This window comes from Phascolarctos cinereus, unplaced genomic scaffold (genome assembly GCF_003287225.1).
Source record: "Phascolarctos cinereus isolate Bilbo 61053 unplaced genomic scaffold, phaCin_HiC Scaffold_5;HRSCAF=322, whole genome shotgun sequence".
In the NCBI taxonomy this organism is placed as follows: domain Eukaryota; kingdom Metazoa; phylum Chordata; class Mammalia; order Diprotodontia; family Phascolarctidae; genus Phascolarctos; species Phascolarctos cinereus.
In genome coordinates, this window is record NW_027555958.1 from 277,934,300 (window position 1) to 277,962,015 (window position 27,716).

General features: G+C 38.3%; 1 protein-coding gene and 1 pseudogene across 1 annotated transcript in view; one reads left to right on the forward strand and one right to left on the reverse strand.

Moving 5' to 3' along the window:
* Positions 1–264, reverse strand: part of WIPI1 (WD repeat domain, phosphoinositide interacting 1) — a 61,763-nt gene extending 61,499 nt beyond the window's left edge. Inside the window, exon 1 of the mRNA XM_021000919.2 lies at positions 3–264. Coding sequence (XP_020856578.1) covers positions 3–88 — 86 coding nt within the window. The 5' untranslated portion in view covers positions 89–264. The remainder of the gene's footprint in view (positions 1–2) is intronic.
* LOC110218238 (small ribosomal subunit protein uS2 pseudogene) lies at positions 87–27,133 on the forward strand (annotated as a pseudogene).
* Positions 27,134–27,716: the final 583 nt, after the last annotated feature.

Below are 27,716 nucleotides of genomic sequence, written 5' to 3' on the forward strand. Positions count from 1 at the left end.
ACGTGCGGTCCTGGTTGAAGGAGAAACAGCTGAGCCCGGCTTCGGCCTCCGCCCCACCCGGGAGGACTTCGGCGGCCTCCGTCTCCATGGGGACGGGGAGAGGGGGCTCAGCCTGACAGGTGGGGGCGGGTCGCGAGCAGCCTGGGTCGCGACAGTGCCTAGAAAAGCCTCTCGGTGGCGGCGGCGGCTCCTCAAGCCCCCCGTCCCGGCTCGCACCCTGGGGTTCACCTCCACAGCTGGCAGCCGGCGCTGCCGAGCAGCTGACTGGGTGGGGCCACGAACAGCAGCTTGCTATTGGTAGCCACCCCACTCTGGGGCGGGGCTACCGGATCGGCCAATCGCTAGTAGCTGGGGGTGGTACTTCTCGGGAGGTGACCCTGCCCCCGGCCCGGCGACGCCGTCGCTCATTGGGCCAAGGGTTTAACTACGTGGCTGGAGGCCACGTGGTAGTGTTTTCGTCGCCTGGGTTCCAGGTTGGAGAGGTGCAAAGCTGAGGTCCCTTAGGAAAGATAGGCTCATCTGGAGCCTCTGGTATGTGCACCTGGAGGCAGCCCCATTGCCCGCTACAGTCCTGCATCCCTGGCTTCTGTAGCTTTATTTTTACTAACCTGTTACCGATAAACAAACTGTAGATTTCATTAAAGAGCATTAGAAGCAAGGATATCTTCTATGTGAATTGAAGGAAGACAGAAAGAAAGAACGTAGCTTCGAGCCAGAAGGGAATTCGTTGAATTTAATTGAATTAATCCATTTCTTTGAAATTGGGAAAGGCATTCCTTCTGTTAACTTGTGGCTTCCCAGTGCTGTAAATTCCTCAAGGAAGGAGACATAAAACTTGAATTCCTAGAGTCCTGAGTCATAAATAATAACGAATATACAACCTCGGGGAAAGAGAGAAGGTACATATTTAGAAGCTATGGGCCTAGAATCAAGAAAAGGCAGAGAAGGTGGATTAGATAATATAAATCTTTGTGTGGGACATCTTCCTTCTCCCTAATAAAGGAATAATAAGGCATTCAAAGGTATACTTATAGGTTGGTTCAAGGCTTCTTGGTTTCAAAACATTATGCCGTGCTACGAATTAAAACTTATGGTTTAGGTGTGACACTACTGCACTCTAATGTTCCGAGTCAAAGGAACATCACCTGCCAGCTCAGTCCTATACCTCAGTCCTCTGTACAGTAGTCAATGTTCTATTTAGAGGAGCAAGACAATTTGTACAACGCCTCCTGGTTAGAATGGCGTTTGGAATGCTGGTTCTATTTCTAGATCTGGCTCTGAGTCACTGCAACTAGGAGCAAGAGGTTTAAGGTCTCTAGGCTGCAACTGTAAGGCAAGGAGAAAGTAGCAGACCTCATAAGACTCGAGAGAAAATGAGAGTAAACTTTAAAATGTACCTCATGAGCTTTGTGAAATTTATTTGTTCCTGGAAAGCTATGTAAACTGACTTTATACATTGTTTTATACCAAGTGAACAAATGTATCTTTTATTATTCATCCTTTCATAAAACAAACAAAAAAGGAACATGGTATAGGCCATATGTTATCATGGAACAAAAATAGCTCACAACAAAGTAAGCTGGCATTTGATAGTTTAAAAAGTCTTTTCCTCGAAACAGCTCTGTGAGGTAGGTGTTATAAGTGTAGTGGGTGTGTACCAGAGTATTCATGCTGAAAGGATCCAAGCAGTTCCAAAATAAGCTTTACGGGCTGAAGGAGAGCCTTGAAGCGCCTGTACTTGAAAAGCTGATTTGGTTGTGCCAGTGTGAGTGCCTGGAGAGCGATAGGATGTGCTGAGAGGCGGTAACTGAGACAGAAAGCTAAAGGAGTGAGGCTAGTTGTATGTTCCTAGGAGCAATAGAGAAGACATTGTCAAGAGAAGCTGCAAAGCACTGAGCTGAATTGCACTGAAGTCAATTCCACTCACACTAATAGTATTTCATATCTTCTTCATTGACTGTGACTAAACCTATAAAGTCAAGGGAAAAGTTGAGTTCTCTGATAGACGATTATAACTATTAATTTGCTAAAGGAGCTTGGGTATGAATTCGTTCTCTTTCTTTGTATGCATTTAACAAAACTTCTCTATATTAATGTTTTGGTAGCCTTGGTTGCTTGCAGGTGCCTAAGGAAACAAACTCAATTCTGATGTTCCAAGAGGAGACTTGGAGAATTATTACTATCAAGAGGTCCTTCTCTTTTCCACTTCTGTACCTCCAACCTCCTCCCCATTCTCCTTAGGAGGTTGAGTTCTATTGAGGGATCTATTGACGTGTGGATTACAGTATTATTATTATTATTATTTTATTATCATTCCAGAGAAGAAAACAGAGGTTTTTGTTGTTGTTTTTTTTAAACATTGACATCACTTTCTGGCAACTCTCCTTCCCACCTCGCAGTAGAACCCTCCCTCATAACAAATCCTCCCATCAAAACAAATCAGCACACTGGCCTTGCTCAGATGGGTTAAATTGCCCTGGGTCACACTACATGTAAATATTAAAACCAGATTCAAAACCAGACATCTCCTTACTCCAAATCCAATATTCTTTCTTTTATACCACATTGTCTCTAAAGAAGGAACACTGAACCAGAGGATCTGGATTTCAATCCCATCTCTGATATTTGTTCCCTGTGAGGTCTTCAGCAAGCTAGCCACTTCTTTGTGCCTCAGTTTCTTCTTTTGCAAAATGAAGACAGGTTAGATAAAAAAAAATTCTCCAAAACTTTCTATCTCATAATCTTAAGGATCTTTTATTTTTCAAACATGCTGGGGGGAGATGATAAAATTTGGAGATATTATGTTTGCTTTAAGTGAGGGTTCACAGTATTATGCTGGAGAAAATTAGTGGAACAGCAGGACAAACTACCTCGTAAGAAGCATGGAATTTATAAGAAATAATGACGCAAAGACATCTTTGTTGGACTCGACAGCAAGTGGCTCAAAGGAAAAGGAAAGCTCAGGAAATGTCAAACACTTTCTGACTCAGCCATAGCAAAGCCAATAATAAAGATCAAACATTTTTAATAGGGGTGCTATGCCAGAAAAAAAAGAATTCATAATAATCACAATGAAATAAGATGCTTAGGAAACAGCAATTAGTCATGTCTGGCACTGCATCACAGTAGAAACAAATGCATATTTGGTCACATCATCTCCATGTACAAAAACCTTGACTAGCTCCTGATTTAAACCAGTTACAATGTCATTCAAGGACCTCCACTGCCTTGTTCCAGCTTCCATCTTTCTGGTAACCGTTATTTGGGGAGGAAGGCAGTCAGAGTCAAGGGGGTGCCAAATCCTCTCTCCCCTTTCTCTAAGACCCCACAAGCAATGTGAATCAGAAATTGACAAATGGTCTTTCCCCTCTGCCAAGAACTGGTGAACTTATATTAGAAAGGCTGTAGAGTAGCCAGAGGGGAGTGCATTTCCCTTCATTTGCAGATTGAAGAGGTACTGGCTCAAAGCTTTTTTCTCCCTTAAGCTCTAAGCTCGAGGACAGTTTTCTCTCTTGGGGAGAGGACTGGACTCAGGAAGAAAAGCTTATTCTTCCTCTCTTTCCTATCCAAATGAATTTTTCCTACCATCTCCATTCACTGTCCTTTCATCACTACTGTTTTATTCCCTCTTTTTGTATAAAGGGGCAGCTAGGTGTCTCAGTAGATGGAGTCCTGGGCCAGGAGTGAGGGAGATCTAAATTCAAATCAGGCCTCAGATACTAGTTGTGTGACCCTGGGCAACTCTTTTAACCCTGTTTACCTCAGTTTCCTCATCTGTAAAATGAGCTGGAGAGGGATATGGCAAACCACTCCAGTGTCCTTACCAAAAAATACCTTATGGGGTCATGGAGAGTGAGACATGACTGAACAAAAGCAACTTTGTATAAAAGAAAAATCTATTGATTGCTAATCCTTATTTGTGTGATTTGTATTAAGCAGATAGAATGGCAAAGATTTGGATATTTGTAAAGTGACAGTTTCATTGAGGTTGCATCTTAGGGAAAGAAGAGAAGCGAACAGTGACTCCATTCAGAAGTCACAAATATTTGTTATTGTTGCTCAGCTTCCAACTCCTCACAACCCCATTCGGGTTTTTCCTGGTAAAGATACTGCAGTGGTTTGCCATTTCCTTTTCCAGCTCATTTTATAAATGAGGAAACTGAGGTAAACAAGGTAAAGTGACTTGCCCAGGGTCACATAACTAGTATGTGTCTGAGGTTTTTAAAAATAATTAATTTATTTATTTTTAGTTTTCAACATTCACTTCCATAAGATTTTGAGTTTTAAATTTTCTTCCCCTCCCTTTTCACACCTCCCCCCACTCCATGGTGTGCAATCTGATATGGGCTCTACTTATACATTCACATTAGGCATATTTTCCCATTAGTCATAATGTAAAGAACAATTAGAACTAATGGGAGGAGCCACAAGAATGAAGCAATAAAACAAAACAACAAATGAAAAGGAGAGCAGATAGTATGCTTCCATCTGCCTTTAGACTCCATAGTTCTTTCCCTGGATGTAGATAGCATTTTCCATTGTGAGTCTTTTGGAGTTGTCTTAGATCCTTGCATTGCTGAGAAGAGCCAAGTCTATCAAAGTCAGTCATTGCACAATGTGGCTGTTACTGTGTACAATGTTCTCTTGGTTCTGCTCAATTCACTCAGCATCAATTCATGCAAGTCTTTCCAGGTTTTTCTGAAATCTGCCTGCTGACCATTTCTTATGGAACAATTGTATTCCATTACATTCATATACCACAACCTGTTTAGCCATTCCCTAATTGATGGGTATCCCATCAATTTCCAATTCTTTGCTACCACAATAAGAGCTCCTATAAATATTTTTGTACATGTGGGTTCTTTTCCCATTTTTGTGATCTCTTTGGGATACAGACCTAGAAGTGCTATTGCTGCATCCAAAGGTATGCACAGTTTTATAGCCCTTTGGGCATAATTCCAAATTGCTCTCTGGAATGGTTGGATCAGTTCACAACTCCACCAACAATGCATTAGTGTTCCAATTTTCCCACATCTTCTCCAACATTTATCATTGTCCTATTTTGTCATGTTAGCCAATTTGATAGGTGTGATATGGTACCTCAGGGTCATTTTGATTTGTATTTATCTAATCAATAGTGATTTAGAACATTTTTATATGACTTATAGATAGCTTTAATTTCTTCTTCTGAAAACTGCCTGTTCATATCCTTTGACCATTTATCATTTGGGGAATGACTTGTATTTTTATAAATTTGACATATCAGAGACATTCGTTGTAAAAATTCTTTCCCAGCTTTCTGCTTCCTTCTAATCTTGGTTGCATTGGCTTTGTTTGTGCAAAAACTTTTCAATTTAATGTAATAAAAATTATCCATTTTGTATTTCGTAATGTTCTGTATCTCTTATTTGGTCATAAATTCTTCTCTTCTCCATAGATCTGAAAGTAAACTATTCTTTGCTCTCCAGTTTGCTTATAGTATCAATCTTTACATCTAAATCCTGTACCCATTTTGACTTTATCGTGGTATATGGTGTAAAATGTTCTATGCCCAGTTTTTGCCATTGTATGTGAGGTTTGATTTGAAGTAAGGTCTTCCTGACTCCAGGTTCAGTAATCTATCCACTGTACCACCTAGCTGCCCTTATAGATACTGTGGAGGTAGATTGAAATAGGGCCCCTAACAAAGTATGCTTTCATAATCAAGAGTCTATAAGCAGAGAGAAATTAACAACACAAATTGTAAATTTACTCCGAGAACTAGCAGAGATTAATCCTTGAGGAAAAAGCAAGCCAAGCCCCTCACCCCCAAACATGGGACATATCAAGTGTTGTATGTGGTGGCCCTGTACAAATATTACATATGGGCACCTCTTACCTTTTTCTCCAACAAAATACTAACACTTGGGGACCCCTTACAGTTTTACATATAGAGACCTCATCCTTGGGGATTAATTTGGAAAGATTGTTTTCTTTTTTTTCTCTCTTGTTATTTCTCCTACCCAGTTATTGGGACTTAAGTTTTATGGGTTTTTTTTTTGAATGGATTAATTGTGACAGTTTTTTGAATTTGACCTGGTGTCTGGATCAGGTTTAGCTGATGCTGGCTGGAAAGAATTTTGGCTTATTCACTTTCCTTGGGCTTTTAAGTCCCAGTTGCTTAATTTTAAGTATCTTTGTGTCTATTCACTGATTTTTTTTTTCTGTCTGGGACATTTTCAATTCTGTTCTTGTTTTAGTTCTGTTGCATATGTCACTTTGTTTCTTTCTCTATGGAAGACATTAAAGGTAATGGATAGAGATCCAGCCTTGAAACCCAGGAGGCCTGAGGGAGTTCAAGTCTCTCTTACACAAACTAACAGAGAGGCCCTGGGCAAGTCACTTAATCTCTCAATTCTCTAGCAACTTTCCAAGATTATAAATTTCAGAGAAGGTATTGATCTACTTTGGTAAAAGTGGTTTCCTCACTTGAGAAATCCCTATACCAATGAAATCACAGGTCGGGTCCCTATCCTATCTTACCCTCCAATGAGATTTTCATCTCCCTACTCCAGAAGGGTTTTTTTCCCTTTTTTTCTGCCTACGTAAAGCAATCCATCATTTCAGCTTCTTTTAAACACATTATCGTTTTTGTTTGTTTGTTTTTGGATTTGGGATGCACAGATTGTATTACATTTTCTGGCTAGTTACTATAATGTTTATAGCTATTCTTTCTAGAAATGTTCCATTTTGTTGCCAGTTTTATTTTCTGTTTTTGTTGGGTGTTGTCCTCAAGTCTCAAACAGAAAAGTCTTTTCCCCTAATCTATCTACTCCTAAAAATAAAGTGTTATTATGCAAAATGTTTTATTGATGTTCTCAATTGTTGTGCTATGTTGATGAGACAACAGGTTTAAGTGGCTCTGAGCAAGTGTTTTTATTCATTGCATGTTATTCACATTGTTATTTGATATATTTTGTTACTTGAAAAAAGTTATTGGTATTATTTTTATAATCTCCATTTTATTTCTGTTCCATTGATATCATGTCTATGTGTTTACTAAAGTGTCGGTATATACCTATTGGAAACAATTTTGCCATATTCAAAATACTAGCTGGATGTAAGTTGGGATCCTATATCTGCATACTTTATCTGCATACTCGCCATGCAACCTGTGCAGAAACCTACAAGAGAATGAAGACAAGCATTGGTAGTGCATATCATGAGAACGCTGGCTTTTCAAACTCAGTAGTAGATGCTTAGATATTTGACCAGGTGACTACTTAATACTGAAGACTAAAAGGATTGGTTGAAGCAAAAGCTAAGTAAGAGAATGGGAATTTCCTTAATGTACATGTGGGATGTGGAATGTGGGACATGCTTAAGGAGCAATTCAATTCACTGCTGCACAACTAAATATCTGGGGCAATCAAGGATGGAAACCAACAAAAACTGTCTGGAAGAATTGTTGGTCATTTACATCATCAAAGAATTCAGCAGCATATATCTATCACTTATTATAAGGATAAAGAGGAATGAAAAGATACAAATGTCTATTCTCTGGATTGCCTACAAAGCATCCACTTATCAACAATCTTAGATTTACGTAGTAAATATTAACATATTTCTATGGCTGAAGAAGACAAAGCAAAGGCACCTTTCATCTACCAAAGTGCATTTTTCCAGTTTGAGTGTATCATCTAGGTGTATTAGGGGCAACTGTCATATTTCCACAACTGATGATAATCCAAGAGGTGACTATAAGGAGGGAGTTCATTTTGGGCACAGGGGAAAGCCAATGAAAAGTACAGAAATGTGAGATAGATTGTTATATATGGGGAACTGACTGCCAAGAACATTGAGACAAGTCATAAGTAAGAGGAATTGGTAATTGATCTTAGAATACAGGGAGTGACTGAATTTACTGAGTATGTATATATGGGGATAGGAGGGGTGATATGGTGAGACTTGTACTTTAGAAAATAACTTTGGTAGAGGTATGGAGGATGTTAGAATGGGGAAACGCTTGAGATAGGGAAATAAAAAAGTACATTGTAAGAGTCCAGGCGACAGATTGACAAGAACCTGAAAATTGAGCTATATCCATGGAGATGAGGTGACTGTGAGAGATTTTGACAAGGTATTTATTAGATGTGAGAGTGAGGAGTCAAAGATGATACTAACATTACAAAACTGAATAAATGGAAGGATTGTGCTGCCCTGGACAAAAATAGGGAAATTCAGAAAAGGAGTGAGTTTAAGAAGAAAAGCAAAGAGCTCTGTTTTGGACATGTTAAATTCAATGTGTGTATGGGACGTTGAGTTTGAAATGGTTTATAGGCAACTTGTAATGGAGGACTGGAGCTCTGGAGAGAGACTGGGAATGGATATTTATGTTTGGAAGTCATCTGCATAGAAATGGTAATTTCATTTATCAGGGCTGATGAGGTCATCAAATGAGACTTTAGGAAAAGAGAGAAAAGAACCAAAAATGGAGCATTGCAATATACCCAAACTGACTAGGCATCACATGGATGATGAATCAAATAAAGACTGAAAAGACAGTTCTCTAGGAGGAGAGAAGGGTGAATGGTGCAAGGAACTCAAGAAGGATGGAGAATGAAAAGCGATTGTTAAATCTGGCAATTGAAATCATTGCTACTGCTTTGGCTTTCTAGTTGCCAGCCAAGTTAGAGGAACAGTTATGGGACCAAGGCTAAGTGTTTCTGTTCTTTACCCTAGACCACCACCTAGTGGAGACTGTGCACAATATGTTTTACTCCACACTGCCAGTTAAAATGACAATATGTAGCACCTGGCCTAGACCTGCACAAAAAGATGCCAGAAGCCACCAGTGGCTAGGTGAGAGATTGTACCAGGAAACCATCACAAGGCTCAGTGAACAGAACTGAAGCCTGTGAGTTATGGAAAGGGGTCAATGACACAGATCATAGTAGTAAACAGATGTGAAGAAATACTATGGATTCAGAGAAGCCCAAGAGTTAAACCTGGAAGAAAAGACTAACTCCAAAGCAAGTAAAAAGAGCCTAAGAGAGGAAAAAATGACTTGGTGACAAAGACTGCAAGAGTGATTGAAAGAAATAAAGGAAGAGACAAAAATAAAATTACAGATTAGAGCTCTGAAGGAGAAAAAATTGGAAGCAAAGTGAAAAGATTAAAAGTGAAAGTAGAACACCTTATGCGCATGCCACACACGCGCGCGCGCGCGCACACACACACACACACACACACACACACACACACACACAACACAGAGACAGAGAGAATAAAAATGAGAGGATGCAGAAAAATTTACTACCAACCAGGCAAAAAAAAAAAGAGTTGCAATTATGCTCTCAGACAAAACAAAAATAAAAATTCAGAGTGTAAACAGAGAAGTAAGGAAATTGCATTTTTTAAAGAGACCATAGACAATAAACCAATATCATCATTCAATTTATATGTTCCAAATTGCATTAAAAATCACTAAATAAAAATTAACCGAATTGCAAAGACATAGGTAGTAATAAAATAAAAGTAGATGACTTTAATAATCTTCTCTCAAGATTGGACATGTATAACAGAAACATAAACAAAATGGAAAATATATCATTAAATATATTGTTGAAGAATTTATGGTTGAAAGATTTATCATGCCTTCTAAATGGGACCACTAAAGATCATACAGAGTTAGAGCACAGAGAAACTACTGTATGTGTGTATATATATATGCAAATGAATTTGACATGTCCTTTATAAAATTATAATACAATAAAACCTAATCAATTTCAGAGAACACAAACAAGAACCACAGACCTAAATGGAGACAGTAATAATATTCTAAATAAGGAGTGGGTCAAAGAACAAATTCAGCTAAAGCAATCAACCTTCAGAAGAAAAATTATAATCTTAAAAACATACATTATCAAAAGAGAAAAAATACTAATGAACTGAACATACACGAAAAATTCAAAATATGACAAATAAATATAAAATAAACATAGAAGAGAAAAATTTAAAAATTAGAGGAAAAGATGAATTGAAAACCAAAAACAATAGAACTGAAAAATGAAAAGCTAGTTTGTCAAAAAGACCGACAAGTGATAAACTTTTTGTTGTTTGTCATTTTTCAGTCATATCTGAACCCCATTTGGGGTTTTCTTGGTAAAGATACTAGAGTGGTTTGCTATTACCTTCTCCAGGTCATTTTATAGGTGAGGAAACTGAGGCAAATAGGGTTGAATGACTTGCCCAGGATCACACAGCTAGTAAGTGTGTGAGGCCAGATTTGAACTCAGGAAGATGAGTCTTCTTGACTCCAGGCCCATCCACTGTGCCACTTAGCTGCTTTTTTAGCCAATCTTATTAAAAAGAGGAAAGCAGGAAATCCAATCATCAAAATGATAAAATCACAACAAAACTAGAATAGAAAGAATTATCAGATTCTACTATGTAAAGCTCATAAAACTGAAAACACAAAAGAAAAATAGAATTATATTTAAAAAATAACCAAGCTAACAGAACACCAAACAGAAATCTGAAGTAACTTAATCTCAGCGATGGAAAGGAAATAGAACTATAAAAGACTAACCAAAGGAAAAAAAGTCTTGGTCTTAATGAATTTATAGGGGAATTCTATTAAATTTTTAAGAATTCTCAAAAATTGAGGAATAACTCCAACCAATACTTTTATGTTATACATTTATGTCAATAGATTAGAGCTCTTCTCTGAGTGGGGACGGTTTGTAGCTAACTTGGAGGGAAAGTTGAGCCAACACACAGTTGGCAACAGTGGAGCAGAAAAGGAGTAGGCAGCTTTCAGAGATTTTGTGTATAGTACTGTGTTTGCTCATCTGGGTCAGAACACTCGTAAATATCAAGACTGGTTTGATGAAAATGATGGGGAAATTCAGAAGCTGTTAAACGAAAAGATGAGAACTCCCCAGGGTTTACCAGCAGAATAGTTCATTCATTTCTAAGAAGGCAGCATTTAATTCCATCAAAAGTAAAGTACAAGCAAAGCTTATAGAGATGCAGGATTCTTGGCTCAGTAAGAAGGCAGATGAAATTCAGTTTTATGCTGATAGTAACAATCCAAAGCACTTTTATGATGCCCTAAAGACTGTTTATGGGCCAGAGACCTATGGTGCATCTCAATTACTCAGTGCTGATGGAGCCACATTGATTAGTGATAAGGACATGATCTGGGAGAGATGGGTTGAATACTTTCATAGGGTTCTCAACAGACCATCATCAATCAATGCTGAGGCCATTGACTGTTTACCTCAGGTTGAAGTCGATCCCACCCTAGCTGAAGTTCCAAGTGAAGAAGAGGTTTTGAATGCCATTAGGCTCCTTTAATGTGGCAAAGCACTTAGTGCTGATTCTATTCCAGCAGAGATTTAGAAGATGGGGGTCCATTGTTCATACAAAAGCTGACTGAAAATTTCCAGGTTATATGGCAAAGGAGGTTATCCACAAGGAGTTCAAGGATGACTCCATTGTCTGTCTCTATAAAGGTAAAGGAAATAGATTGTCCTGTACAATGCTGGTAAGATTCTTGCCAGAATCCTCCTTAATAAGCTGATCCTTCACCTGGAAGATGGTCATCTACCTGAGAGCCATTGTGGCTTCAGAAATGGCCAAGGAATGGTTGATGTGGTGTTTTCTGCTTGACAACTCCAGGACAAATGCCAGGAGCAGAACAGAGGTCTGTACACAACATTTGTAGATCTGATCAAGGACCTTGATACTGTCAGTCATGAGGGTTTATGGAAAATTATGTCAAAATTTGTTTGTCTGGAGAAGCTCCTCAGCATTGTACATTGATTTCATGACAACATGATTTCCCAGGTTCTGGACAATGATCTTGTGTTTTCCCAGTCACCAGTGGAGTGAAACAAGGCTGTGTGCTTGCTCCCATGCTTTTTAGCATGATGTTTTCATCCATGTTGTCAAATGCTTTCAATGAGGATAAATACAGCATCAAGGTCAGTTACTGCACCGATGGTAAACTCTTCAACTTGAAAAGGCTATAAGCCAAGACCAAAGTTGAAGGAGTATTGGTGCACGATTATCTGTTTGCAGATGATTGTGTACTCAATTCAGCCTCTGAAACTGAGATGCAACCAAGTATAGATTGGTTCTGTGCTACTTGCGCTAATTTTGGCCTAACAATTAGCACCTAACAACAAGAAAACGTAGATGCTCCATCAGCCACCACCGTACCATCCATCAAATGGAGAAATTTTGGATGCTGTAGATAAGTTCACTTGCCTTGATAGTGTACTTTCCAGGGATGTACACGCTGATAATGAGGTTGATGCATGCATTGTCAGAACCAGCTCAGTGTTTGGAAGCTTCTAAAGTATTAGATTGACTACCAAACTGAAGGTCTACAGAGCCATTGTGCTGATTTCATTATTGTATCCCTGTGGAACCTCAGCAGTATACCAGCGCCATGTTTGGAAATTGAATTGCTTCCATTTTTCTTACTCATTCTACTACCCGCTTTCCTATTATTACATTGAAGTCAGCTAGGTGGTGCCATAGATAGAGTGATGGATTTGGACTTAGGAAGATTCCTGAGTTCACTTCTTGCCTTGAGCACTTATTAATTGAAACTGGGAAAGTTATTTAGTCTTCTTTATCCTTAATTTCCTCATCTATAAAATATTAGTGAATTGTTTAGTCTATTTACATTTAAAGTTATGAGTGTTAAACTTGTGTTTTCCTCCATTTCTGTCTTTGCTTTTTAATATCTTTTTTTTTAAATCCTCTTTCTCTTTCAGAACTTTTTTTGTTCTTGTGTTTAGCTTTGCTTAAACTACTTTGGTGCTTCTGTTCCAGTGAGCTCTTTCCTCCCCTACTTCTGTTTGTCTACTCTTTCCCAAGTTTGGGAATTTTATTTGAATTGTTGATTTCTTTTTATTTCTTTTTATTCCTTCTTATCTTTTCTTCACCTCTTTTGTCCCTTTATTTTTCTCTCTAAGTTGTGTTCAAAATATTTTCACCTTTTTAAATCTATTAGCTTTCTTTTATTGCACCTTTTGCTAAGTTTTCCTTTGCTTCATTCTTTTCATTATTTCTTCTTGTAGTTGATTCTGACAAAGTTGCTTTGGCTTGTAAAAATTCATATTAATTTTTTCTTAATTTTTAAAAGATTTCCATTATAATTTTTCTGTTATCAAAACTCAACAAATATGAATTTTCCATATACAAAGAACAGAAAAAGGGTATTATAAATGAAGTCATGAACTCCTATTATGAATAGTTTCTTTCCCCCCCCCCAAGTATATGGTAATTTCAACACAGTTAAAGTGCTATCCCACTTGTATCTATCTCCCTCTGAACTTCCTTCTATTCTGTGCATTAACAAAAATGTTTCATTGAGGTTTTTTTCTTTTCTATATCATCATCATTATCACTAGTCTCTCCTTTTGTACTTAAAAGGATGCTAAACTGTTTGTTCTGTATTTATTAAATGTTGATGTTATTTCATTGTCAGTAGTGCCTTTAAATATAATGTAGTTTTTTTTTAAAAATCATGACTATTTTCACTGTCACCTCCTTTGTCCAGTTTAATTATAATTGAGATTCATGTGATTCTGTTCCTTCTACCATTCCTCCATGTTTATATACTCTTCTTCTCAGACCATTAATCACGAGAAATAGTTCTAGTCCCTTGTTCCTCATTTCTTCCCCAGTATATTCCTTTTCTGCTCCATTTTATTTCTTCTCTTAAGACCCTCAAAAAAGAATGAAAATGCTACTAAGCTTTTTCTGTTTCATTTATTCAACTCCCTCTGTGACCTTTGAAGATAATAGGGTCCTGAAAAAACATTCTTTCCTCTCTATCCATTAAAATTTAAACCCTTCATCAGTGTTCATCTCCTTCCAAGTTCTCAAATGTATTTATATTTCTAGTTTTCTCTTGAAATTTATATTTATATTTGCCTTTTCATCAGAAATGCTATAAAGCTCCTTATTCTATTAAATATCCATTTCCTACCTCTCTCCTCATCCCTAGCCTATAGAATTATATTCATTCTTGCAAGATAAATTGTTGTTGATGGTAAACCTTTGGGAAAATTGTATTCCAGCATTTTCTCTCCTTTATGGTAGTTGGAGCACAGTCTTGTGTGATCCTGATTGCAGTCTCATGATATGTAAAGTTGTACTTTCTGACTCCTTGAAGTATTTTTTCTTTGGCTATGGAATTCCTGAGAATTTTCATTTCTTTTAAGTGGTAACTGGTAGATTCTTGCTGTTTTTACTCTGACCTTTGGATGGAATAGATCTGGGCAGTTTTCTTTTATGATCTTAAGTGTTTGGATTGGTCATGATTTTCAGGAAGTTTGGTGATTCTTAAATAATCTTCCCTTTACCTATTTTTCAGATGAGTTGTTTTTGATAGAAGCTGCCTTATGCTTTTGTCTTAAAATTATATTTTATTTATTTCAATCAGCAAAAACACGCTTTCTGTTCCTCTTCCCATTCCCCCTCCCCCATTGAAAAAAATTTTAAATTAAAATAAATTTTTTGTTATATTTTCAGTTCCAAACTATCTCCCTTCCTCCATCCCTACCTCACAGATTTATAAACATATGTAAAACCATACTATGCTTATTTCTGTCAGTTCTTTCTCTGGGGGTGGATAAGATCTTCCTTCATAGGTCCTTTAGAGTTGATTTGAGCATTTATCATACTCAGAATAACTTGGTTGTTCACAATTATTCTTTGAACAATATTGCTGTTACTGTATACAATATTGTCTTTGTTCTGCTCATTTCACTTTTCATTATTTCATGCAAGTTTTTCCATATTTTCTAAGGTCAACCAACTTATCACTTATTATAGTTCAGTAGTATTTACATCACAACCATATACCACAAGTGGTTTAGCTGTTCCCCAATTGATCAGCATCTCCTCAATTTCTAGTTCTTTGCTACCATAAAGAGAGCTGCTATAAACATTTTTAGAGCATATAGATCCTTTTCCTTTTCCCCTGATCATCTTGGAAAAAAGACCTAATAGTCACATTGCTGGGTCAAAAAGGGTATAGTCAGTTTAATAACTCTTTGAGCATAATTCCAGATTGCTCTCCAAAATGGTTGGATCCATTCACAATTCTTCCAACAGTGTATTTGTGTTCCAATTTTTCCATATCCCTCCAACATTTGTCTTTTTTCCCTTCTATCATTTTAGCCAATCTGATAGGTGTGTGAGGATATCTCAAAGTTGCTTTAATATACATGTCTCTAATCAATAATGATTTAGAGCATTTTTTCATAACATTATAAGTGGTTTTGATTTCTTCATTCAAAAACTGCCTATTCATATCCTTTGACCATTTGTCAATTGGGCAATGACTCATGTCCTTATAAATTTGACAAAATTCTCTATATAGTTGAGATATGAGACCTTTATTCAAGAAAGTTTGTAAAATCCACCCCCCCATTTTCTGTTTTCCTTCTAATCTTGGCTACATTGGTTTTATTTGTACAACCCCTTTTTAATTTAACATAATCAAAATTATCCATTTTTTATATCACAATGCTCACTATCTTGTTTATTTATAAATTCTTCTCCTATCCATAAGTCTGATAGGTAATATGTTCTATGTTCTTCTAGTTTTCTTATGGTAGCTCCCTTTATATCTATGTCATGCATCCATTTTGGTCTTGTCTTGGTAAATAGTGTACGATAATTTATCTATATTTAATTTCTGTAAGACTCTTTCTAATTTTATTTTAAATGGGGTATCTCTTACTGTCTCTTCCTGCAGGAATTTGTTGGTGGCAAGCAGAAATGCTGATGATTTTGTGTGTTTGTTTTATATCCTGCTACTTTGCTAAAATTATTAGTTGTTTCAGCACTTAGAAATAAAACAATCAATTGTCTTAGTTGAATCTCTAAGATTTTTGAAGTATATCATCATATCATCTGCAAAGAGAGATAGTTTTATTACCTCACTGACCATTTTGTTTCCTTCATTTTGTTTTTCTCTTATTGTTGCTAGCATTTCTAGTACAATATTGAATAATATTGGTGATAATGGACATCTTGTATCACTCCTGATCTTATTGGGAAGGCTTCTAACTTATCCCCATTACAGATAATGCTTGTGGATGGTTTTAGGCAGATGCTTCTTATTTTGTGGAAAAATCCATTTATCCCTATGCTTTTGAGTATTTTTAATAGGAATGCCTAATTTAAAGTTAAAGAAAAGAAAAATCTCTGCAACAAAAATACATAATCAAGCAAAACAAATTTTAACATTGGCCATGTCCAGGAAATGCATATACGTACATATGTATGTATGTGTATATACATACACTACATACATACATGTGTGCATGCACACATACACATACATTCATTCTGTACTCTAAGTTCTTCCCCTCTGTATCAGGCGGTAGGCAACATGTTTCATCATTAGTTCTCTGGAATTGTAGTTAGCTATTAAACTGATCAAAGTTTCTAATTCTTTCAAAATTGTTTTGTCTTTACCAAATGTTTGTCACTCTATAAATTGATCTCCTGGTTCTGTTCACTTCACTCCGTTTCAGTTCATACAAGTCTTCCCAGGTTTTTCGGAAACTATCCATATGATCAATCCTTACAATAGTATTTTATCACTTTTATATACCATAACTTGTTCAGCCACTTCCCAATGAATTGGCACTCCTTAGATTCCCATTCTTTACCACCTTAAAAAGAGCTATAAATATGTAAATGCTTAGAGTTGATTTTTCTTAATATTAATCCCTTTAAAAAATCTACCCTGCCTCTAATTCCCCCTCCTCCCTATTCACCTTTCCTTCTTATTTCCCTACTGAGTGAAGTATATCTTTGTACCCAACTGTGTGTATACTCTTTCCTCTTTTTCCGAGTTCAGATGAGAGTGAGGTTCAAATGTGAGCCACTTCCCCTTATTTGCATAGATGTCTACTTTTACACCCTGACTGTGTGGGATAATTTTCCTTAACTTTTCTTCAGCATCCCCCACCACATTACATTCCTCTTCCCCTTTTCCCATTCTTCTCTTAAGATCATTAAGCTGGAACCTTTCCCAGGCCTTGTGTCATTAGAATCCCTCTATAAACTGTGATGGTAGTAAGATTCTGAGGGGACAAATGTATCATCCCAGATTAGAATGTAAGCAGTTTATCCTACTTTAGTCTTTTATCATTATTCATTCCTGTGTACCTTTTTAATGTTTCTCTTAACTCCAGTGTTTGAACTTTAAAGATCCTACACAGTTCTGTTTTTTCATCCATAATGCTTAGAAGTATTCTATTTCATTAAAGATTCATTGTGTAAATTTTTCTTGGTTATAAACCTGTATCTTTTGCCTTCTGGAGTATTATATTCTAAACTCTCCATTCCTTTAGATTAGTTGCTGCTAAATCATGTGTAATATTACTGACTCTGGCTCCTCAGTATTTTAATTCTTTCTGTCTCCCTGCAGTATTATTTTTCTTTGACTTGGAAGCTCTGAATTTGGGCTATAATGTTTCTGGGAGTTTTCATTTTGGGATTTCTTTCAGAAAGTGACTAGTGGATTTTTTTTCTATTTCCATTTTGCCCTCTGGTTCTCAGGGATCTGGGAAGTTTCTTCTAGTTCAAGATGTCTAATAGACAGTTGGAGATACTAGACTGGAAGTTACCATTGGTTTTTCTGTTGACCCATAATGTATTTTTTTCTTTGTGTGTGTGTGTATGCTTGGTGTCTATTTATTTGCATTTTCATCCTCAGTTCTTAGTTTGAGACTTTGAGCCAGATCCAGGCTCTAGCCCTTCCTGAACCCTTAAATGTGGTACTTAGGCCCTTTTTTGTCCTTAAGTTGATTCATTTGGATCCTACTAGTGGTTTCCATTTCCCCATGGTGTGTCTATTCTCAGAACATTGACAAGTTTCAAACACTCCTGAATCATTTGTGGTCAGAGTGCTGAAGTCTGGAGGACCATTTTGAATATCTCAGGTTGGGCTGCCATGGATTTATGGCATCCTATAAGGATACTAATCAGAGAAATGCTCGGTCCTAACCCTATGTTAGTGGTCAGAGTGTTCAAACTGCTTCAGATTCCTGAAAGCCTCAGAGTTCCTAATTCCTGGGAATAGAGTGCTGCACTTTCTGGATGCCCCTGGAGTGTTTGGTCAGGGGGCTGGCAGACTTCTGGCTTGTTTACTTGCATTCATGGTGGCTTCTCTGGAGGAGTCTAGCAGATTTTGGCTGTTTTTTTGTTTTGTTTTGTTTTGTTTTTTTGTGCTGAGAGAAATGATTACTAATAACCAACAATTTGAGGAGATCTAGAGTTCCCCCCCTTTCTTCTAAAGTCCTATTTTAAAAATTTAGTCTCTTGAAGAACATTGATGATAATGAAATTGGACTGAGACCTCAACCCGGTAGGGCAGCCATTGTGTTCTGCTCAGGCTTGGGTGGAGCATGCATTCTTTGAACAGATAGATGGTCCACGGCTGGGGGTGGTCTGGGTATAGAGATTATTTCTCTGTCCTAGGGTGACATAAGTCACTCTCAGCCTCTCATTTTAGTATAGCCCACCTTCTCTTGTGTTACCCAATCAGAGTTGATTGCCACTCCTCTTCCAAAATAACATATAATCTCTGAGCCCACCTCACCATTATTTTCTTTGGTCTAAGACACATGACCAAATGACTATCCTTTATTAATAACATGCTGCCCTTGTTAATAAAATGACCAAATTATCCAGAAACTATGTCTTTTGAAACTTTTTAATCACCACAGTGCAATATTGGGCTTAACCACTTCCTATCTCTTTTACTAATTATTCTTACCCACCAATTCTTCTATCAACTTGTTTTATCTTCTAATTGTTCCGCTTAGCTTTTTTTACTTACCTTTCCTTGTCTTGCCAACTCTCTTCTCTTTTCTTCCTTTAGGTTTGGTGCCCTAATCCTCCTCGATACTTTAATATCATCCTTAATTGTACTTGATCCTGTTCCTCTTTCAATCCTGGAGTAGAATCTGGACAGATTTAGACCTGAGATTGCTTACCTTCAAAATTTTTTCAGTTTCTCCCAAATTTTGCCCCATTTATCTTCTCCAAATTCAACTTTTTCCCTACTTTTGTATTCCAACCCCCTCTAAGTCACCTACGCAATTTCATCCTCCATTTTCAGCTTAAGTCCTTCTCTCTTCTCTCACACTCCCATAGAAGGTGGAGGAAAGAATGAAGAAATTAAGTGAGAAAGAAGCATGAGGCAGAGTTGCTTGTTTATTTAACCAAGTGCCAGACACCAGGCCTCTTGCAATCTGCCCACCCAAACCCAAACCCAGCCAGCAAACACAGGTAATCAAAGGACACCTTAGTGAAAATTCCTTGCTCTCTGTTTACCAGCTTCTTCAGCTTTGCTGACCTGAATTTTCAATCTACCCCAGCCACACGCAGGTATAACCATACTCTTGTCTCATCATTATCCACAAGTATTTCATCCTCACAATCCAGAATTTTAAATTCTGCTGACTATAATATCTTTCCATTTATTCATGTGATTTGTACCTCTTAAAACTATTTCTTATTTCACCGCAATCAACAAGTATTTAATAATTGCTTGCTAGGTATCAGACACTATGCTAGGTACTGGGGATACAAGTGTAAAGAATGATATTATTCTTACTCAAAACATTCTAGTGGGGGACAGCACAAGTATCTCTCTCTCTCTCTCTCTCTCTCTCTCTCTCTCTCTCTCTCTCTCTGTCTATCTACCTATAGATATCTAGATATATAGAGAGAAATAGATAAGGAAGGGTCAGTTGAGTCAATCTCACTTTACCTTATTTAATGTAACTAACAAAATGTGCAATAAGTCAATCTAGAGGCATGAACTAGGTGGGAACAAATCAATAAAATTTATTAAACTGATATTTTACCATCTGCCTTGTGGGTCTTATATAAAATAGCAAACCAGTTGCAGGACAGCATTTGAGTATTTGGAATCCTAGAGGAAAGGGAATCCCTTGATGGTGATGGAGGTGAGGGAGAGGGAAAACCTCTGTCTCCTTCTTTGTTTGCCTATGTCTTCATTGAGAACATTGTGAAGTTCAAAAGGTTAGAAGATTTGGACTTCTCATCGGAATCCTAGAAGTGTCCCCAGAATAGCAATGATTATTGTGGTAATGTGGGCATTGGGAGCCAAAGACATACTAGATACACTGAGCAAAAGCAGCTTCAGGACTCTACAAGGAGCCAGCAGAAAGCTCCCCCACAGTTGTGAACCGGTTCAACCATTCTGGAGAGCAATTTGAAACTATGCCCAAAGGACAACAAAACTGTGCATACTCTTTGATCCAACAATATCACTGCTAAGTCTATGTCCTAAAATATCAAAAAGAGGGAAAAGGACCTATTTGTACAAAAATATTAATAGCAGTTCTTTTTGTGGTGGCAAAGAATTGGCAATTGAGATGATGCCCATCAATTGGAGAATGACTAAATAAACTGTGGTGTGTGATTGTGATGGGATATTATTGTCCTGTAAGAAATGGAAAGCAGAATGATCTCAGAAAAACCTGGAAAGACTTACATGCACTGATATAAAGTGAAATGAGCAGAACTAGAACATTGCACACAGTAACAGCAATATTGTACAATGAAGAACTGAGTAACTTAGCTGTTCTCAGTAATACAATGATCTAAGAAAATCGCAAAGGACTAATGATAAAGCATACTATCCACCTCCAGAGAAAGAACTGATGCTGTCTGAATACCGACTGAAGCATGCCATTCTTCACTTTCTTTCTTTGTTTTATTCTTGTTTTATGTTCAATTTAGTGTTCTTGTACAAAATGATTAATATGGAACTGTTTTACATAATTACACTCATATAACCTATATCTGATTGCTTACCATCTCAGGGAGGGAGGAGGGGAAGGAAGGAGAGAGAGAGAGAGAATTTGGAACTCAAAACTTAAAAAAGACCCAAATGTTAAAAAATTGTTTTAACATGTAATTAGGGGAAAATGTTTATACATACATACATACATACATACATACATACATATATGTATATATATGTGTATATATGTATATATATGTGTATATATGTATATATACACATATACACACACACATATACACACACATACATATATAATATACACATTATATATATACATACATATATTTAAAAAGAAGGCTCCCCCATACATAAGAGAAACAATTTAAGGACTCCAGAAAAAAGAATTCCTGGAGCTTTGAGTTATCCTTTTATCACATGAGTTCTAATCTCAAGCCCACTTTCCCCTGAACTCCATACGTACCAGTGGGAGAGTTGCGTCAGAGACATATTCTGTTCAGCTGTTCTTACTATATCACCTTAGTAAAATACTCCTTTATGAAAGCTAATTATCTGTCTGACTAATGTCAATTGACAGTCATGAGGGAAAGCACAACAATTGGAGCTTGTGAGCTGGAGAATTCAAAAGACACTCCAAGCCCCTCAGGACACCCTAGAATTCTAAGGGGAGGAGAAGCAGCCTTTATCTGGAGACTCTGCTTACCAGTGCCAGTGAGAGCTGGAAGAGCAAGCTTTAAAGCCTTTGTTATAAATATATATGGCATACCTATGAAATGATTAATACAAATAAAAGTAATTAAATACAAGATGGTTTGTGAAGAAATATATACAAAATAGTTGTATTCAAGCTAGTTGGGGAGGAAGGGCACTCAGTTATAGTTGGGGGCTTCAGAAAAAGCTTCATGTGGAAGATGGTATTTAAGTTGCTTCATAAAGGGAGAAGGGAGTTAAGAGAAAGGAATTAAGAAAGGAATGTGCATTCCAGGTATGGGGGCAGTCAATGCAAAGTCACTGAGATAGGAGATGAGGTGTTCTAAGTGAAGAACAGAGAGAAGGTCGGTTTGGTTGAATTGAAGATTACAGGAGGAAGAGTAATACTCAATGAGGCTGGAAAGATAGGTTGGGGGGCAGGTTGTCTAGGGCTTTAAAAGCTAAGGAGAGGAGCCTGTATTTTATCTTAGAGGAAACAGGAAGCTAGTAGAATCGATTGCACAGAGACCTCAAATAGTCAAATCTGTGCTTAAGGGAAATTACTTTGGCAGCAGTGTGTAGCCTGGACTGGAGTGGGGACTGATGAGGTCCGGAGACCAGTTGCAGTAATCTGAGTGAGAGATGACGAGGGCCTGATCTAAACTTGGTAGCTGTATGAATGGAGAGAAGGGGTCGAACGTGAAACATGTTGAGCTATTAACAGCAAGATTCAGTAAGTGACTGTATACATGGGCTGAGAGAGAGAAAGGAGTGAAGAATAATACAAAGTGGTAAACCTGGGACACTGGAAGGATGTTAGTACCTTTAATAGAAGCAGGGAAGTCTGGAAGAAGGGAAAGGATTTTTTGGGGGGAAGGGGAAGTAATGAGCTCAGTTTGGGACCCGTTCAGAGTAACATGTTAAAACCTCCACTCACCCACAGTTCCCTGCTTTCCCAGTCTGTCACCCCTACTTTCACCATCTCACTTATCTCCTTTCTCTGTCTATAGATCAGTGTTCAGTGCAATACAAACTCAAATCTCTTCCCCCCTTGACCTGTGACCATGCATCCTTCTCCTAAATCCAATCCTCTCTCCCTCATACTTAAAAGATGCTGGAGGAAATCACACAGCAGTGTTGATGAGGTCCACCACAAAATTATGTTATGTGCTGTCAACTGCATAAATCTTGCTGCCCAGCAATCCTTTTACTCTTCTCTGATTGACTCCACCTTTCACACTCCCTAAAGCATCTGTTTCAGACATTCTATTCTCCCCTCAAGACAGTTATATTGCCCTCTCCCCCCAATAAGAGAACCTTGCTTCATATTTTATTCAGAAAATTTAAAAAAAAGAAAAAAATAGAAAATTAATACCATTTGTCATAAACTCCCTTTTCTCTCAAATTTCCACCTCATATTCCTTCAGCATCCACCTTCATTCTCTCCTTATTTGCTTCAGTCTAGGAGGAAGAGATAGTTCTTTTCCTTATCATATCTATCCCTTCTACTTTCTTGTGCTCTTGATTTTCTCCCTTAAATAATTTCCTCTCAATTAAAGGGACCTTAAAAATAATCTAGCCCATTTTAGAGAAGAAGAAATCTATTCTCAGGGAAGAGGTTAGGTGACTTATCCCTGGTCACACAAGTAGTAAGTGACAGAGGCAAATTTCAAAATCAGGTTCCGTGATTCTAAGTTTGGTGCTCTTTTTACTTTCCTTCATATTGTCCATAGATATACTGAGTTTCCTGCTTCTGGGAGAAGACATCCTGTATTACTCTCCTATATGCATGGGAATGGCCACTTTCCATTGGTTGCATAGTTGGAAAAGGCTGCATCTTCTTAAACTGCCAGACTGAGACACACATTCTCTTGCTGTGTCTAGGGAGGGTGAAGGTTATTATTTATCCACAGTGTGGACATTGTGAACTGACCTGGTCCTCCTTTTGCCCAGTGGCCCCAAGAATCAACTTGGGGGTTGCATTTTGGTTTGTTTCATTTGTCATTTTCAGTTCTAGGTACAAGGTGTAGAATACTCATTGGACCTGGGAGTTTGAACCATGGTCACTTTGGAGTCAGGATTCTAGTTACAAGCCTGAGAAGCTAGGGTGCCTGGGACTAGAGCCCAAGTAGGGCTTTGGACTTGGAATTTGGGATTGTGCTGTATAGGAACTGAGCTAAACTGAACCTGATCCTCTACCCCTTGCCAGAGACTGAGGTGGTGGTGGGGAGAAGATTGTGCTCCCAACTGTTGTGGGGGTGAGTGTGGGCAATGTTTGTGTGCTTATTCTCGCTATTCCTTTGAAGTAAATATAAATATTACTCTGTAAAAGCTAATCCAGCTACTAAGTGGTTGAATGGAATTGCATTGTAGGGGACCCCCCCCAACTAGGAAAACACTATTGATGGGGGCTGAATCCAATGACAGAGAACCTAGACACTCCTAAATCCCCTCAATGGTACCAGAGAACCTGGAGGTAAGGGTGAAATGTAACAGACCTGGCCTTTAGGCAGTGGGAACCAGGCTAATCACTGTTACACCCAGAGTGCATGGCAACTAATATTCTGAGGGAAAATACCCTAGAGATTGTGTGTGTATGTGACTATGATTGATTCATGGAGTATTCTGGGAAGGAGAATGCAAAAGATGAGAAGGTAAAAGATAGGTGAAGTCCTGGAATGTTGGACAACTTTCATCTGTAGGTGCAGCCAAAATTTGCCATCTGAATCCCCAGGGCCTGTATCCAGAGGTACTGTGAGAACTGATGACCATATAGCTTTGGCTATGGAGTTGATATGGCATCTCAAATCATATCCAGTTGGATGAGACACCCCCTAACAGTCATTATGCTCTTTCCCCACTCAATTCCTTGTTTCTGTCTCCCCAAAGTTTCTGTCACTGTCTACCTCACATTAGTACTCAAGCAGGAAAACCCTCCCCCTTCCCCTCAATGAGAAAGCTCTGGTTCATGTGTTTCAATATTTGTGCTGATCAGCGACAGCTATTTGCTCTCTCTATGTACATACACAAAACTGGTTTAGCGTGATACAGGTCTTGTGCTTATGGTGCAAAGCTTTTGCAGTACAGAGTCAGAGCAGTTCTAGCATAAACACAATAGACTCACCCAGTGCTCTCTTTGGGAGACAGCCCCTGGGGTTAAAGCAGCCAGGAGAACAAAGAGACAACTTTAGGAACTGGTTCCAGATGCTGGGCCAATACCCATTGCAACCCAAGATTGAAGCAGGAAAAAGATGAATAAAGGCCAGAGAAAGTATTTATGATCTCACCTGAATTTACACTTACACAGAATTTGAGCCTAGTAGTACAAATCAAAAGAAGGAAACTTCATATTAATGGTGTATATATTTAAGTTCCTCATAAATTGGGATTATTTCATTCTTTGTATTTGTATCTCTAGTGCCTAGGACAGTTCCTGGCACATAGCAGGTACTTTAATAAATCTTATTGATTGTTCTATGAACTTTCCCCTATGGGTTCATCATCTTTATGCAGATGACTCCCCAAAAAACACATTCATCTCTCATCTTTCCTGGACTCCATTGTCTCTCCATATCAGTAGTTGCCTAGTGGACGTTTCCACCTGGATATCCCATTGGTATCTCAAATACAACATGTCCATTATCTTCTCCTTGAAATTCACCTCTCTTCTTAATTTTTCTATATTAGTGGAAGGTTCCATTATCCTTCCAGTCATCCATGTTTTACAGCCTTGGGATCATCCTCAAGTCCTCACTCCTTCATAACCCGTATCCAATCATTTGCCAAGCCTTGTTTTTCTACCTCTTGTTGTTGTTGTTGTAGATCCTTAATTCTTTTTAAAAAAATTTTTATTAATTTATTTTGATTTATCAACAATCACTTCCATAAGCTTTTGAGTTTAAAAATTTTTTCCCCTTCCCTTCCCCCCTGCCTCCCCAAGATGGTGCACAATCTGATATAGGCTGTACATATACACTCCTATTAAACATATTTTGCATTAGTGGTGTTGTAACGAAGAATTAGAATCAATAGGAGGAACCATCAGAAAGAGGAAACAAAACAAAACAGAAGAAAAAAAAAGGCGAATAGTATGCTTCAATCTCCATTCAAATGATCCTTCATTCTTGAAGGGGACCAATGACATCAGGAGGGAGATGTCTTAACTTGCAAGTGAATTGGATTTAAGTGAGGCAGAGCTGTGCAAAGTCATCAGCCTCACTCTCTTCCCCAGAGTCACCGGAGTCCAGTGGCAAGACATAAGTTAAGATCACTGGTGATGGCCCAGTATTTTCACCTCTAAAGCACACTCTCATCCCCTTGTCTGCACTCATATGGCCATCACTCTAATTTAGGTCCCTATAAATTTTTTGCCTGAACTATTACAATAGCCTCCTTATTGGTCTACTTTCTTCCAGGCTCTCCTTCTTTCAATCTATATTCCATACAGCTGACAAATGGATATTTTTAAAAGCACTGATCTGATCATTGCACTCCTCTGCTCAGTACCTTCACCAATCCCTTATTGCCTCTAGGATAATTTACATACTCTTTCAGTTTGGCATTTAAAGTCCGTCATAGTCTGGCTCCAGCCTGTCTTTCCAGACCAATTTCACATTATCCCCTTTTATGCACTCTACCTTCCATTCACATTGGGCCTCTGCCCTTTTCCAAGCTGCCCTGAGGAGGGTTCCATACAGCGTTGTTCTTGGTTTCCGTTGTAACTTTAAAGGGAAACTTCACAACGTCCGGAGCCCTAGTTGTCTTGCAGGTAGAGGAGGATGTCCTCAAATTCCTTGCTGCTGGAACTCATTTGGGTGGCACCATTTTGGACTTCAAGATGGAAAAGTATATCTACAAAAGAAAGAGTGATGGCATCTACATCATCAATTTGAAGAGAACTTGGCAAAAGCTTCTGCTGGCAGCTCTTGCCACTGTTGCCATTGAAAATCCAGCTGATATTAGCGTCATCTCATCCAGGAACACTGGCCAGCGAGCTGTTCTGAAATTTGCTGCTGCCCCTGGCACCACACCTATTGCTGGACATTTCATAGCAGGTACCTTCAGTAAACTAGATCCAGGTAGCTTTCAGGGAGCTTCACCTCTTGGTGGTCATTGATCCTCTGACAGATCACCAGGCTCTGACTGAAGCATCATATGTTAATCTCCCAACCATTGCATTGTACAGCACAGACTCCCCACTTCACTATGTGGACATTGCCATTCCATGTAACAACAAGGGAACTCACTCAATGGGTCTGATGCTGGCTTGTGAGCTCCTACGTATGTGCAGTACCATCTCCCATGAATATCCATGGGAGGTCATGTCTGATCTTTACTTCTATAGGGATCCAGAGGAGATTGAAAAGGAAGAGCAGGCTGCAGCTGAGAAAGTAGTGATGAAGGAGGAGTTTCAGGGTGAATGGACTGCCCCTGCCCCAGAATTCACTGCTACTCCACTGGAGGTGGCTGATTGGTCTGAGGGAGTACAGGTGCCATCTGTGCCCATTTAGCAGTTCCCTGTGAAACATTAGGGTGCTCAGCCGATTACTGAGGCCTGGTCTGCTGCTCCTACTGCTCAGGCCACTGAGTGGGTAGGAACTACCACAGAGTGGTCTTAAGTTTTACCCCAGATGCTCTAATAGTGTTGAAAAAAATGCTGATGGAAAATAAACATTGATTTCTTACAAAAATAAGAAAAAAAAACAAATTGGGCCTCTGTGCTGTCCCTCATATTCACATCCTGTCTCGTAGACTGCCTCTATGCCTGGAATGTGCTACCTTTTAGCATCTCTAGCACCTTTTAAGGTTTATCTACAAAGGTCTCTCCTGTTGTTTTTTGTTACTGTTCTCTCTGTCCCTGAAATTACTTTGTATTGATTTTTATGCATTTTCTATTTCCTTAGCTGTGCATACATCTTTTTTGCCCCAGCAGAATGTAAGCTACTTGAGGGCAGAGGGATTAGGTTTGGGGTTTTTTTTTTTTGTACCTTCACTGCTTAGTACAATGCCTGGCACATGGTGGTTACTTAATAAATGATTTCTGAATTTTGCCTATATCCTATCTACCAAACGTGTGAAACAAGTCTTGTGAATTTGGGTGTCATTCCCCCTTTCTGGGACTGAGTTATTTCTTCTATAAAATAAAGGGGTTGTATTAGATGACCTCCAAGGTCCTGTTCAGTTCTGATGTTGTGATACTCTC